At 49.7% G+C, this 13,495-nt stretch overlaps 2 protein-coding genes across 4 annotated transcripts in view; one reads left to right on the forward strand and one right to left on the reverse strand.

Annotated features, from left to right (window-relative positions):
• The window catches only part of LOC115330927 (histone-lysine N-methyltransferase PRDM9-like), a 204,673-nt gene that overhangs the window by 91,468 nt on the left and 99,710 nt on the right, over positions 1-13,495 (reverse strand). The window lies entirely within an intron of this gene.
• Positions 1-13,495, forward strand: part of LOC115318794 (histone-lysine N-methyltransferase PRDM9-like) — a 68,147-nt gene that overhangs the window by 8,114 nt on the left and 46,538 nt on the right. Inside the window, exons 5-9 of one of the 3 annotated variants that reach the window (XM_029978504.3) lie at positions 313-414; positions 553-629; positions 1,428-1,616; positions 2,153-2,396; positions 3,524-4,296. In XM_029978504.3, the coding sequence (XP_029834364.2) occupies positions 313-414; positions 553-629; positions 1,428-1,616; positions 2,153-2,396; positions 3,524-4,173 (1,262 nt within the window). In that variant the 3' untranslated portion in view covers positions 4,174-4,296. Of the gene's footprint in view, positions 1-312; positions 415-552; positions 630-1,427; positions 1,617-2,152; positions 2,397-3,523; positions 4,297-13,495 lie in introns of those variants that run through there. The other 2 variants (XM_040213759.2, XM_042293464.1) reach the window with 2 other exon arrangements.

The raw sequence follows: 13,495 nt of genomic DNA on the forward strand, positions 1-13,495 counted from the left end.
GACGCGTGCAACGGGCCTTAGTGACAGACGACCGCCTGCAGGACCGATGCTCATCCAGATCAAAACGGGCAGGGGTGGGCATATAAACCCAGAATCCACGGGTTATGCGGCGTGCATTAATTATTGTTCGATGCACAAGCTTGTTTGGGGCAAGTGTCATATCGGAATTCAGAAATTCATGGGGGGAGGGGGAGGCGGACCGCCCCGAGTGCCGCTGACCCTAGTGACGCCACTGGACCCAACGCATCAGGGCATCGGATGAACGGTTCATTTGGTAAGGGGTGACTTTTCTTCGTCCGGTGACGTGCGCAGATCCCGGAGAGGGCACCTCGAGCCAGACGCGGTACCCGAAGCGCAGCCGCAAGTCCGTCAACTACGCCGAGTGCGAAGTTCCCTCCGAGGACGAGTTCTTCTGTGAGTGTCCACAAGTCGGAAACTACTCGGACAAGAGACTTGACCCCTTTCCTCGATGACTCCCCATGCTAACTTGAAAACTTAATTCAATATAATGGGGCAACAGAAGTGGGTTGTTCACTGCTGTCCGTTGTGCAGACTGCCTGGAGTGCGGCGAAGACCGGCACGGCGACTGTCCCGTCCACGGACCCCTCGAGTTCGTCAAGGACACACCGGTGAGAAATTTCTACGACTTCCTCGGTGTCTGGCGCGCATCGAGGAGGCATTGTGAGCTTTTGAAATGGCAGGAGGGCGGGGAAGAAGCGAAGACACGGAGGAAGCCATCTGTGTTGGGACAAGAGGGACTTCATGGCGTGATCGAGTTTTCACTTTCGGGTCCGGGCGTTACCTATGTACGTCGATAACCTCCCTTGAATTCCGCGTGCTACCCGGGAAAGTATACACGCGGGTTTCGGTTGCTCCAGCACCAGACTGGACATCCAATGATAAGAATCTGCGAAATCTAGTGTGCTACTATTAAGTCATTATCCAGACTGTACATCGGAGACAATACACTTCAAGAACCGAGCGTCTATATTTTAGTGATTACATTGGAGGATATCCAGAAAACCCTCGATGGAAACCATAAAAAAGTCTAATTATCTGCTACCATAATATTCTGTCAGTGTCATTGAAGTGAACCATACCAAAAGTGGTATTCCCGCCTGCAAGTCTCCTAGTTTTAGCGTAGCTGGATGTGTCAGGAAGTATCCGATCCTCGAGCGTCCTATACATATCACGGGTTTGCAATCACAGCCCGAAATGCTTACAGATTTTGTTTTAGTACATATTTTCTGTTAGATTTACAAAATCACAACTGAAACCGAAGTTTTGTCGCCCCGTTCGAAAATAAGTAATAGTGCAAACAAATACACGTTCGTTTTTGTCATCCTGGCTGACAAAGTCCTTGCAGTACGTAAACTCTCTTTACATATTACTTGTAACGTCATATCCATCCCCTCCGATTAATTCAGGTTCCCCCGGGAGACCCCCAGCGGGCGAACAAGACCCTGCCCGAGGGTCTGACGCTGGCCCGGTCCTGCATCAAGGGGGCCGGGAAGGGGGTCTTCACCCTCAGGCCCCTCCCGGCCAGGCTGTGCTACGGGCCCTACGAAGGCGTGCGCTTCACCGGCTCCGGCGGGGGCAACGGATACACCTGGAAGGTGCAGTGCTCCCTGTGGGCTGCGTGAGCATGCGTGAACTCGAAGGGTCTGAACCTGAAAGGGAGGATGGAATTGTCGGGGTACACACTATAGAATACCATACTCCCTTATGGGTGTAGCTGGTCTCAAGGATAACATCCTAAGGGTGTTACAGGAACAAGTTTAGAGCGCTAGAAAAGACGCTAATACTTTGTGCTCTGGCGGTGCGGTATCCTAAAGATACTTTTTTACTAGCAACAATGTGCAAGCAGCACGCATCACCTTCAGGTTGTACTCGCACAGATAGCACAAAAAGTCGCCAATTCAGAGATACCCATTCCAACATGAGCGCATCCAAAATTACGGAAGTTACAAGTAGGTTTCTTTGTTCTCGTCAGTACCTCAGTTATAGCATAAGAACTCGAAGTTCAAGAAATGTATCCCCAAGTAAACACTAAATCAATGATAATCTGATTTAGTTGCCAAAACAATCTCCTTGAAATGCTTCAGGCGGGTGTAAAAGTGGTGCGTCACCGCGTGCACTTGCCCGGATCCAGGTGCGTGGCCGGGGCGGCTACCTGGTGGACGCCCGGCCCCTGTCGGAGTCCAACTGGATGCGCTACGTCAACTGCGCCCCCAGCGAGAAGAGCCAGAACCTCGTGGCCTTCCAGCACAGGGGAGGCGTCTACTACCAGACAAAGGCCAAGATAGCGCCGGGGACCGAGCTGCTCGTCTGGTACGGGGACGAGTTTGGCGCCGAGCTAGGACTCGTCGAAGCCAAGGACGGAGCCCAGAAGAAGCGTGAGTGGGGGACATCGGATGGGCAAGGATAGGCTGAGTTTCGAAGTTTGTCATTGCAATACAAATTGTCAGGAGTGCACTATTTGTTGTGGAATCACAATGCATAAAAATAAAAAAAAAGTATTTTTTTTTGTTTTTTTTTTTAAATTGGGATTTGAAGGTACGGTACTCTCCTGAGATATAGTCCTCCTAGAATAGATAAAAAATTGTATGAAAATGAGGAGTGGTCTACCTGTCGGTGTGCAGTCCATAAAAGTTGAAAACACAAATGCTATTTTTAGATAATGTGTCTATCAGACATGTTATCCCGGCGAGGGGGCAATGAAACAGAGAGTACTGTACTTCCCAGTCAGGAATGTTCGCTTATATATCCTGCCCTAGCTAACAGGGCGCATTTACGCCAAGGGCATCATTGATCCGAACGCTACGATTAGTAAGCGTGGGCTATCTTTCGGTGTTTTAAAGGGGAGGGGGGGGTGCAGCGATTTCCGGACTTCGGTCAAACACTTGTGGAAGTTGCCCTCTGACAATCCTAAAGTAAAGAACAGAAAACCAATTTCGACTGCGTGTCAATAGTTGTTATGTAAAAAAAAAATAAGAAAAAATCAGTATTTCCAATTTTGGCACCCCTCAACTCACTCCCAGTCTTCGGTCTCACCTGGTCCCCCTCCTTGTGACGTAATTCGGCGTGCAGTGTAGCTTCCCCTGTGCTCTCTCGGAGGACGCTTCCTCTCTCTCTCTCTCTGCTGACATTAGCGCGCGTTATGCTGCAGCTTAGAGCCGAGCGAGGTCACGTAATCTTTTCGCCGTAGTTCCTTAGGCTGCCACTCGTTGCTGCAGGTGGGGGGAAAAGCTTGATTTTTGCTTTGCGATTATGCAGCGGAATCGCGACATTTTTTAATGAAGGAGGTGTTTTCTATGACCTCCAGGACATGATAAACAACGTAAAAATTACGAGATGCATATTCTTTTAATCTTAAAATCGTTGAACCCCCCCTTTAAAAGAAAATAACAAATCCATCCTAAAATGGGGGGAGGGTCACCTTTCGGGGAGGGGTATCTCGGGAATTTACGGTAGTGTCCCCCCTTAACTCTCTGCCCCCCTTGCCTTGCTCGTCCATGTGCAGACCAAGAAGAGGCACCGTCCCTCGAGGGGCCAGCGGAGAGCTTCGCGTGCGGGGACTGCGACAGCGTCTTCGCTTCCCTCGAGCACCTCCAGGGACACCGGAAGAAGATGCACGGGAGGAGAGAGGGCAGGCACCGATGCGGTCACTGTCCCTACTCCAGCGATAAGAAACCAGACCTAGTCAGACACGAGCGCACCCACACGGGAGAGAGGCCCTTCGAGTGCGGCACCTGCGGCAAGGCTTTCACGATACAGTACAGCTTGACCACGCACCAGAGGGTGCACACGGGCGAGCGGCCTCATGAGTGCCCCGAGTGCGGGCAGAAGTTCGCTCAGCTGGCAAACTTGAGGACGCACGAGAGGACGCACAGCGGAGAGCGGCCCCACGTCTGCCCTGAGTGTGCGAGAGGATTCGTTGAGAGAGGTCACCTCGCAAGGCACAGGCGAACCCACTCCGGCGAGAAGCCCTATGCCTGCCACCTGTGCTCCTACAGGACCTCTGATTTAAGCTACTTGAAGAGCCACGTGATTCGGGTGCACTCAAAAGAGTATCCCCACAAGTGCGGGGACTGCGGCAGAGGGTTCCTGCTCCCTTGCGAACTCAGAAACCACATGAGGAGGCAGCACTCCTCCGACGACCAGGAGCGGTAGATGGACTCCGTGATGGGGGAGGGGGGAGGGCACCGGGTCCTAACGACACTGGGGAAACCCGAAGACAAGGGTGACACCGGCGAGTTCTTCTTTTGCTTTTTAATAAATACATTGTACATAGAATTGGCATCGGCTTAATGTTTTCCACGAGCGTATCGTCTAAAAGGGCCACGTTGCCCAACCGTGGGTGTAAGGGTCGACGAAGGCTCTCCAGTGGGCCGTTAGCACGAGAGGGACTTGGCTGGTATATATGAAAGCGTTGGCGAACAGTTCCCGCGGTGGTGGGCGACTTCGAGAGACGGGCGTATACTTTGCCGACGCGAGGTTCAAAACGCGGGCATTCACCCGAGAGAACCGGAACGTGCATTTCTGACAGGGAGACGTATCGGAGAGTTCGGTGGTTGGATGGGCAAGTGCCGTGATGGAAATGCTGCGTCATCCGCGGAAGATTGCTGCATGAAGTGAACTCTGCTGCATCTTGCGCCAAAATGCCATTTTTGTTAAGAATTGCGCCAAACCTGCCCCGAGACAGGCTTAAAGCAAATATATATATATATATATATATATGTATATATATATTGGTCGACCGCAATATTCAGAGAAGTAGAAGGAAAGAAATATTGTACAAATACGAACTTCACAGCGTCTCTACTCGCAGTATAGTTTGTTCCGTCTTAGATCAGAATAAATCCGAAGACTCGAACACATATAACCACAGACACGCATGCTAACAGCACAAGTCACGCGACATTGATTGGTCTAGCCGATGAAAGAACACGTACAAGGAGATGACGAATGCCAGGATGTCGCGCTTCGAGGCTGCCAATCAACCGGCCAGAGACGCTGATGCTGGACATCAAGCGCTCTGGCCGGTTGATGCGCTGGCGGGTTGATGGCCGACATCGACTAAAGTTCCAGACGATGTCGTCGATGTCTGGAACTAAGAGTCCCCGAAAAACCTTTTGCATACTACATGAAAGGAAACCAGGGTCTTGCACTCCTGCTAAGGTCGCTTGATTGTACCGTGGCAATTGCGCGTCTCAGCAACGTGACAGCGTGGAGCTTCACCGATTAGCACCGGAGTGCTAGGAGCAGCGGCTGACACGGGGAAGCGTCTGGCTTAGCTCGATAGGCAGGCACATTATGGTCAGGATGATTACGAGGCGAACTTCTTTGTCCCAATTGTGAGTGAATCTCCAATTAAAAAGAAACAGATAAAGAGAGAAGGGAACACGAGTCTATATATATTTGAATAAATACGGGAGTCACGTTAGTTTCCGTGCAGCTGTCGAACGAAAGAACGGCGAACTTTGACCTGACTCTGGTTCCTACGCCGCTAAAAAAACAGTGTAGACTTTAAAGCGCAAGTGTAGTCCTTTATAGTATTGTTGGTTGGCTGCTTTTGTAATTTAAAATATTACAGTGTTGAGTTTGGCAGGTTCATTAAACTTACGGGACGCATCTTTATTGGTAGACGTGTTAGCGGATATGCTGGTTCTTGCTGGCATTAAAAAATTATATTTACAAGCTAAACAAACTACCGAGTGTAAAATGAAGAGGGGAGAGAAGATTCAATCCACTACGCTACGATACACTTTTCAACCATTTTTAATACCCACTGTAAATGAAACCTCTGACTAGAGCCTTATTTAAGACTGTGTTCCTTTTATGTTCTATCTAATTTTTTTTTTCTACAAACAGTAATAAGTAATATGCTCGAGTGTCAAAGAGAAACAGTTGATTACTATCATAAATGAACTCATTAAGAGATTCAATCAGTTTTTCATTCTCGAGTGATCTGCTAACAGATGTTGGCATCTTCTGCAAAAGCGTCAGTAGCTGCTTCAAACCAATATTTTCCCTGCTACAGAACCTGCTACAAAAGGTCAAATGCCGATTTCATCACTGGCCATGCGCAGGTCGTGGGGTCTCAGGCGGGAAACTTCAGCAATTCCCCCACTGTGGGAAAGTGGGGCGATTGGTTGCGGCCTCTCGGCCACCGGGAAACGCCCGTCTCATGACCCGTCGGGGAATCGCCGGTCCACCAAAAGAGGGCGGGCCAACCAGTGATATTTAATGAGAACGCAGCAAGTGGGAATCGTATCACGAACGAATGAACGAGTTTTAGTTGGTGCTGGAGCTTCAGAGCTCACGCTCCGTAATCGAGCCTCGTCAAGGGACTTCGAGGGACAATGGCCCCGTAATCGGAATTTAATCCTACGAGCCAGCCAACTTCCGAGCTCACATCCGAGCACGTCCTTCCCACCTCCCACTAGAGAGTAATCTTTGCAGCTCAGTTTCGCTTATATATCTTTATTCGTTACAAAAGTAATACATCGTTTATATAAAAGTAACCCACTCCTACAGAGTTAGTAGGCGCTGTCAAGAGAAGCAACTTGGCAAGTACCGCCCATCTTCCCACAGCGAAGTTCGTCAGCCGATCCGGACCTCCCGCGGACGACGCAAAGTGTGCACCAAGGAACCCCTTCTGTGGACCTCGATCTTGCTGGAGAGATACGCGTCCCCAGTGCTTAGTTCATGGCAAGCGTAGCTCCCACTCCATTGCATTTCTTCATCTCAAGAACTGCCTGGAAACGAGCTGGCGAAGGAAACACAGGCCTTCCTTTAGGGCGAACGAAGGTAAGAGCGCAGTTACATTGGTTACAAGGTCCTTTGAAATTTCACATTATTTGTTCCAATAAATATTTTACTGGGGTTCAGTTTGTACATTGAAATATTTAAACGGAAATCTTCTATCTTGAAGAAATACTTCTCTGCAGTACGTCACATCGGCAGTGACAGACTTGCCAAGCAGAAGTCGTTTCTCAAACATGCTAGCTTCATTATAGCGTAAATTGTGTAGCACTGATACACAACACGACGTTAAGGATAAAGGCTACACGCCTTGTACTATCAAAGTCTTTGACTCACTATACTTTGAGTTGCCTTAGAATGCCTTGCCTGGGCCGAGTCACAGCCCCTAGCCTTCCCCTGAGGTTCATCACAAGATGAAACGAAGTCTTAACGTAAAAAGAGAGTGGAGGCAGGTTACGGACAAAGGATGCCGCCGCGCACGATAGAGCTTCCCTCGAGCCCTTTAAACAATTCGACCCCCTTCCCTGGACCCCCAACATTGATTCTACTCTACCCTCCATGGCTAGCAGCCGCGAACAGGGAATCCGGGGTATCATTGGTCGCCAAACAATGAACCCGAAGCCCGCCATCCGCGACCGGCGCAGAGAAGAAAGCGCACGGCGTGTCCACGGGAAGATGGAGGAACGGCCTCGCTGCCCCTCCAGTCTTTCTATCCTAATGGTGAAGGAAAAACTTCGATGGTGAACAAATCACTAGGACGTAGAATAACCGTGGTACTAAATGTTTAACTTCTGATGTGACTTAAGCAGTGTGAAGCCAGCCTCAAAATTAGCCTATGAAAATCTAAACAATCGCACTTTATTTCGTCGGAGGTATTAAAGGGGCACGGACAGGTCAAAATTATATTATTATTATTACCTTATTATCTGAAACGATTGACAACGATGCGTGGACATTATCCTCAAAATTCGAAACTAGTGTACGCAGTATTTGTGAAGTAAAGAAACTTTTCCAAAAGCCAAATTTGAACTTCCCGCGCGATCCGCGCCTGTGCAGTGACCTCAAAGACTGAGTCGTCCTGCAACTCGAACTTCTTTCTCTTCTGCCCCGGCCCGAAGTGTCGTGTTCGCTCGCGTCTGGCAATCGATTGCTTGCCTCCGTGTGCCGCCCATCGCTGTGAGCAGACGACGCTTCACTTTCCAGTATGAAGTTCTTTGAGGACCCTTTGAGCTCTCTCAAATTCTTTGAAATGGAATGAGGTCGAAGAAAACGCGCCTTGGACTTTTGTGAGCTACGTAAGGGTCCATGTCGCGTCGGTTCTGCGTGAAAGGTTGTCCCGCCGGAGCCACAACCAAAACTACGGTACACAGACACCAAACCCAGTTGTTTTGACCTTTGACGATTTCCTTTTCGAAGTCTGGTAGGTCGCAAGGAACCTGGACAAGAGAACTTTGTTCGATTCCCCGAGTCGCCAATGATCCTCAGTGCTCCATGTGCCAAGCGCTGCGGCGCCGCCAAGTTTATCGAGGGAGGATAAAAAGCCAGGCGACATAACTCCGGGCTCCGATTTTCGATACTTCAGAAAGAAGGGCCATAGTGCGTTCGCAATTGCGTTAAAAACATGTTCTACGAATGCCATTCTTAAATATTACAAAATGTCGTTTACAAAGTTTCTAAATTTAATAATATTTTACGTCACGAAGAAAAAAAAAGGCGAGGAAATTAGAAGCAGACTGCCCTTTCACACTTCGGGTACTTCATATTATTTGATTGTGAAACGTTTGATATTGCCTGTGCAGATTGCAAAAGATATGGCGAAATTCACGTTTGAATTCAAATTCAATTAAATTATGATCCTCTTGAAAGTACCTTTGTTGTGTAGTTTTCTGCAATCCGTTTAGAAAAAATTTAGCACACACTTGAAATATGCTAGTCACTATAAACATTAGAGCCTTCTCCCTGCTTGTATAAAAATAAAAATGTTTTCGTAAGGATCAACACTGAATTATACTTAGTTTTGTTATTCCCGCGATTCTAAATAGTACTTTGTGTATCCTTCACCAATTCCGGCGTGATGCGACAATGTATCACGTTTCGTCACATTAGGCAAACATTCCCTACAAAACATTGATTCAATATTGTGGCGAAATTGTTGCCAAGAGGCTATTTATAAATGTTGCTCAAATATTCTTTATTCAACGTTTCTGGAACATTTGTCTATGTAATTTAACTTTACACAACGTTCAGCAACATTGAGCTAATGTCACACAAAAAACGTTTCTTTTAAGTTATTCTTCAAATGGCTCTATAACGTACCCGGACATGTCCACGCGTTTTATTGCATTCATGACATTGGAGTAACGTTTTGGCAACATTTGATGCTAGTAAGAGAAGATTTACTGCTTCTTAATGGAGCTTTACACCAGTTTCTAGCAGGGGTCGTTGAGAACTTCGGTGTCCTGCTCGGTGATCGGAAGGCTGCATCGTTGGCCTTTGCCGACGATCTTGTCTGATCGCTAGGTTGCCCCGTGGCCTTCGCAATCTCTTAGATACGTTTATTGATTTTCTCAGGGTTAGAGGATTTGAAATTATTTTCTTTTTAAATTGGCTTTGGCTTAGTGGGTGGCGGAAAAAATAAAAAAGGGCAACTCTTGTCAATTTAAATTTGAGGCCTTTCCGCTGCGTGCGATCGAGTGTTCTGGGTCGTGTGAAGTACATACCTCGGTGAACAGATTAAAGGAATACTGCCACCTCAAATGTAGATTTCTTTTTTTTATTGTTCCTTTTTTCTTTCTTTTTTTGTCTAAAACGATGCAAGGTGTAGTCATAGAGTCGCAAAAAAATACCACAACCCCAGAAAAGAGATTTCCCACACGCGCGCGCCTTTTTTCCATTGGACTTTTTCTCTCCCTCATCTCATTTCCTCGCTTCTATTTATTCGTGACGTCAAAAAAAAATTAAATTTAGAAACTTTGTAAGCGACGTTTTGTAGTATTTCAGAACGGCATTCGGGGAACATGTGGTTTGACGCAATTGCAAGCGCACTATGGCCTTTTTTTCTGAAATATAAGAAAATCGGAGTCCGGAGTTATGTCGCCTCCTGGCTTTTTATCCTTCCTCGATAAACTTGGCGGCGCCGCAGCGCTTGGCACATGTAGCACTGAGGATCAATGGCAAAACGGGGAATCGAACAAAGTTCTCTTTTTCAGGGGCCTAGCGAGCTATCAGACTTCGATAAGGAAATCTTCAAACGGTTAAAAACATCTAGTTTGGTGTCTGTTGTGGGAGCCACGTGTTCCCCGTCTCCCTATCTAGGCCTAGCACAAGCAGGCCGTGGGAGCGTTATGGCGACGTCATCCCGGATACGTGGGTAAGGCCTCATTCCTCGAAGAGGGTGTGTCTTCCCTCGCCCTTTTGGGTGAAAGTGCCTCCGGCGCACCCTTCGGAAATGATTGTGGACGCGGCCCATCTGCGGGATAAGCCACACTACCTACCCCGGGCGCGTCCACTTTCCGCTGGCTAGATAAGCGGCCGCGAACGGCGGCCCTGACTCTCGTTTTTGGGGGAAGCTCTCGTCGTGAGCCTCTTTCTTTTTGTGCTTCCCCTTTGTCCCACGAATCTGCCTAATACGGCAGCGGGGGTCCCCTCCAGGTGAATCAGTCTAATGCGACAGCGCCGACCTTTTTCCGTTCTTTTCTTTTATTAGTTTGGCCGACGGGCACAGCGTGGTGGCACAGCAGCCGAATAAACCCGCTTCTTCAGTATCTTTGTGTTTTGGAGTGAATCCTCTCCTCGGAGTCCACGGCAGCCTCCGGACGGACCCGGCCGTAGCAGTCCTCAACATCGTGCTACGGAGTGGGATCGACCTCGTGGTGCAGTAAGGCAAGTCGAATCCCACATTTGGCGCCCAACGTGGGGCCTGTCCGGCGACTGCAAACAAAGCAGCACTTTCGCAATGACAGCGAACCACGCCGATTTCCGGCCAAGGATCAGACAGCTGGACAAAGGGAGAGGCGAACGCCCAACACCCGATGCCACTCAATTGCTTAGTGGCCGCGTTAGCCACGCAAAGAGACAATGAATAAGTGTCTCGGCCTAACGCCCTCCCACACGGAGGTGACTCAACGCCCGGAATGCGTCCGAGGCATGCCCTTTCGGGACGACGCCAGCCTACTTCGCTGGGAAGAGCGCACCTTCGCTTTTCGGGGTCAAACCCGTTCTCGAACAAAGTACGGTGACGCAACAAGAAGCAAGTGCAGCTTTTTCCCTTCGAGGCGGCTCGCGGGGCACCCCGTCAGCGCAGAAACTAAAAGCGTATCTCGGAGCGAGAAAATGCGCTGTGCCTGCATTTCCCCACTGCTGGAATACGCGGCGCGCGTATGGAGACCGCCGATGGTGCCCCTCTACGCTGCGACAACGAACCAGCAGTCAGCACGTCGATGTCGGGACCTTCCCGGATCCAGAAGCGAGATCGACCATCCACGGAGAACTACTGAGTGAGTCCTTTCATTTTTCTCCCAAGCCTTTCCGTCCCCATCGAGGGAACAGGACGGGCGTCAGAACGGTTTTCGGAAAACTAACTTTAAAGATTTCCCGATCACCCGCGATTGATTCCGGCAAGAGTCAATGAGCGTCGCACGTACCGACATCGTTACAAACCTTTGACCCCGAAAAAAAAAAAAAAAAAAAAAAAGCGACGTCGTAAACGTTGCGGAGTTTGGGAGACGTTTAACCAGCGCTACCGGACAAGCTCAGGAGGTTGAACAGCACCCCAAAAACGTGGTTGGAACCGCGTCGTAATTGCGTGTCATAAGGTGACCGCCATGCGGTCACTGGACGATATCGTGAACCACGGCACTTGGGGTGTTCGTTGGGAATCGACCGTAGCACCGATGAGTTTTTGATGCTCAGCACAACGATCCGGGGTGTAAATATGTGAATAGTTGTAAATACTTTCGCGGACTCTGCGGAGTCGGGCGGTGCGTCCGCCGGGCGGTACGCTTGCCACTAACGTCGCTAAGCAACTTGTTTTGTTGCAGACGGGCTTTGGCAGCCGGGCAGCGTACCCGCCGTGTCGAGCAATTCGTGTTGTTGCCGACGTGTGTGCCGTGAACAGTCTCGTATTGCTGTTGGCACGGGGTTTTTATTTGGGATCGGTTTCTGTTCTTGCTGATGCGGATAAACTCGTGCTACGGCGCTTGGCCTCTACGAACATTGCAGTTCAAGGTGGCTGTCCTGTGCGGCTGGGAGTTGCATTCGGTGCCCTCCTAGCTCGCGTTGGCCAGGGCAGCACGCGGCTCCAAGACTTTTCGAAGTTAGGTCGCTGTGCTATACCTGGCCACAGGAATTTGTATTTTAGCCTAAGGTAAAAGCTAACATGTTTGGAAAATAACAATGTTGGCGAGCCTGCCCGATTGCAGCCCTGCATCGTTTCAATATCACAAGAAAGGACAGGGTGGTGCATTTGACATTTCATTGCGCCCGCAAATCGAAGCGATTAGGCGTCGTTAGCAAAAGCAGCTACAAAGAACTTTGCCTCTTCGAATAGTCACCAACAAATCTATTGTCCGGGGTGACGCGAGTCAGCTTGGTATGTGGACATCCGTGTTCACATTAAGCGGAGTCGTGGAACTGTTTTCACAATAACTTCGCGAGCCGAGCCAGTGCGATGCACGTGACTCACGGCAGAAAAGACACCTTTGTCTCTGTTGTTGTTGTTGAAGCGATGTTTATTAGAAAATCGACGTTGTTGTTAGTTACGCTCTGGGCGCACTTGTCACTGTCGATGGGGAAGGGAATTAAGGGAAAAAAGAGATAGAGGAGGAGAGAGGGGGAAGGGGGAAGAGGATTTTTTCAGAGTGTTGAGTTTCTTGCGGCTTTCGGTACAGAATCGCGACTCCTGGAACTCCCGAAAACCTCTGGATGCAAGATCTCTAAGAGCCGCAGGAGCCGCAAGCAACCCAGATCTCTTGGAAGTCTTAGAGGACCTCGAGGAGTTCCGCGCTCCTCAGGAAGCTGACTACACTCTTGAGTGCCTTGTCCGTAGTAGCTCGTGAGGCTCTTGGACGCAGGAGTTCTTCCAAGTTGGTACTAGGTAGCCCTAGGCGGGAAAAAGCATCACGGAGCTTGGTGCGCTCCTCTTCGTGATCACTGCAGTGCAGGAGGAGATGTTCGGCGTCGGCCGTTTCCTCGCAGGTCTGGCATATGGGGTCAACATTGGGTCTGAAACGACTTATCCACGCCGGGGTGAAGGCGCTTCCGGTCCGTAATCTGTGCATTACTGCGGCAGTTTGGCGGTCGAAGCCGCGCGGTACCCGAGCTGGGAAGGCACCCGCCACCACTACAGGGTCCGGGTGCTGTAGGGCGATGGCTCTTCTCACAAGGAGCTTGGCGTCTGAGAAGCGGGGAACGGTTGAAAGCGGGCACGCGGGGTCCTTGTGAGCCCGCACCGCTAGAAAATCAACAACTTCATTGCCTCTAATGCCACAGTGGCTTTGGAGCCATTGGAAGGCAATGTCGTTGCCTTCTTGCTGCAGCTCGACTGCATTCTGCGCGATTGAACGGGCCAGGGGCGTTGCTTGTTCGAGCCTAGATAGCAGCTCGAGGGCTGATCTTGAGTCGCTCAGGATGACCCAGCGTAAGGCCTGCGTGCAGCCTGTCCGAATACCCCAGAGGGCGAGCCGTATGGCCGCTAGCTCTGCCGTGGTGGAGGATGCCTGGTGATCCA

The sequence above is a fragment of the Ixodes scapularis genome, unplaced genomic scaffold (genome assembly GCF_016920785.2).
Source record: "Ixodes scapularis isolate PalLabHiFi unplaced genomic scaffold, ASM1692078v2 PGA_scaffold4__175_contigs__length_147842914, whole genome shotgun sequence".
Classification (NCBI taxonomy): domain Eukaryota; kingdom Metazoa; phylum Arthropoda; class Arachnida; order Ixodida; family Ixodidae; genus Ixodes; species Ixodes scapularis.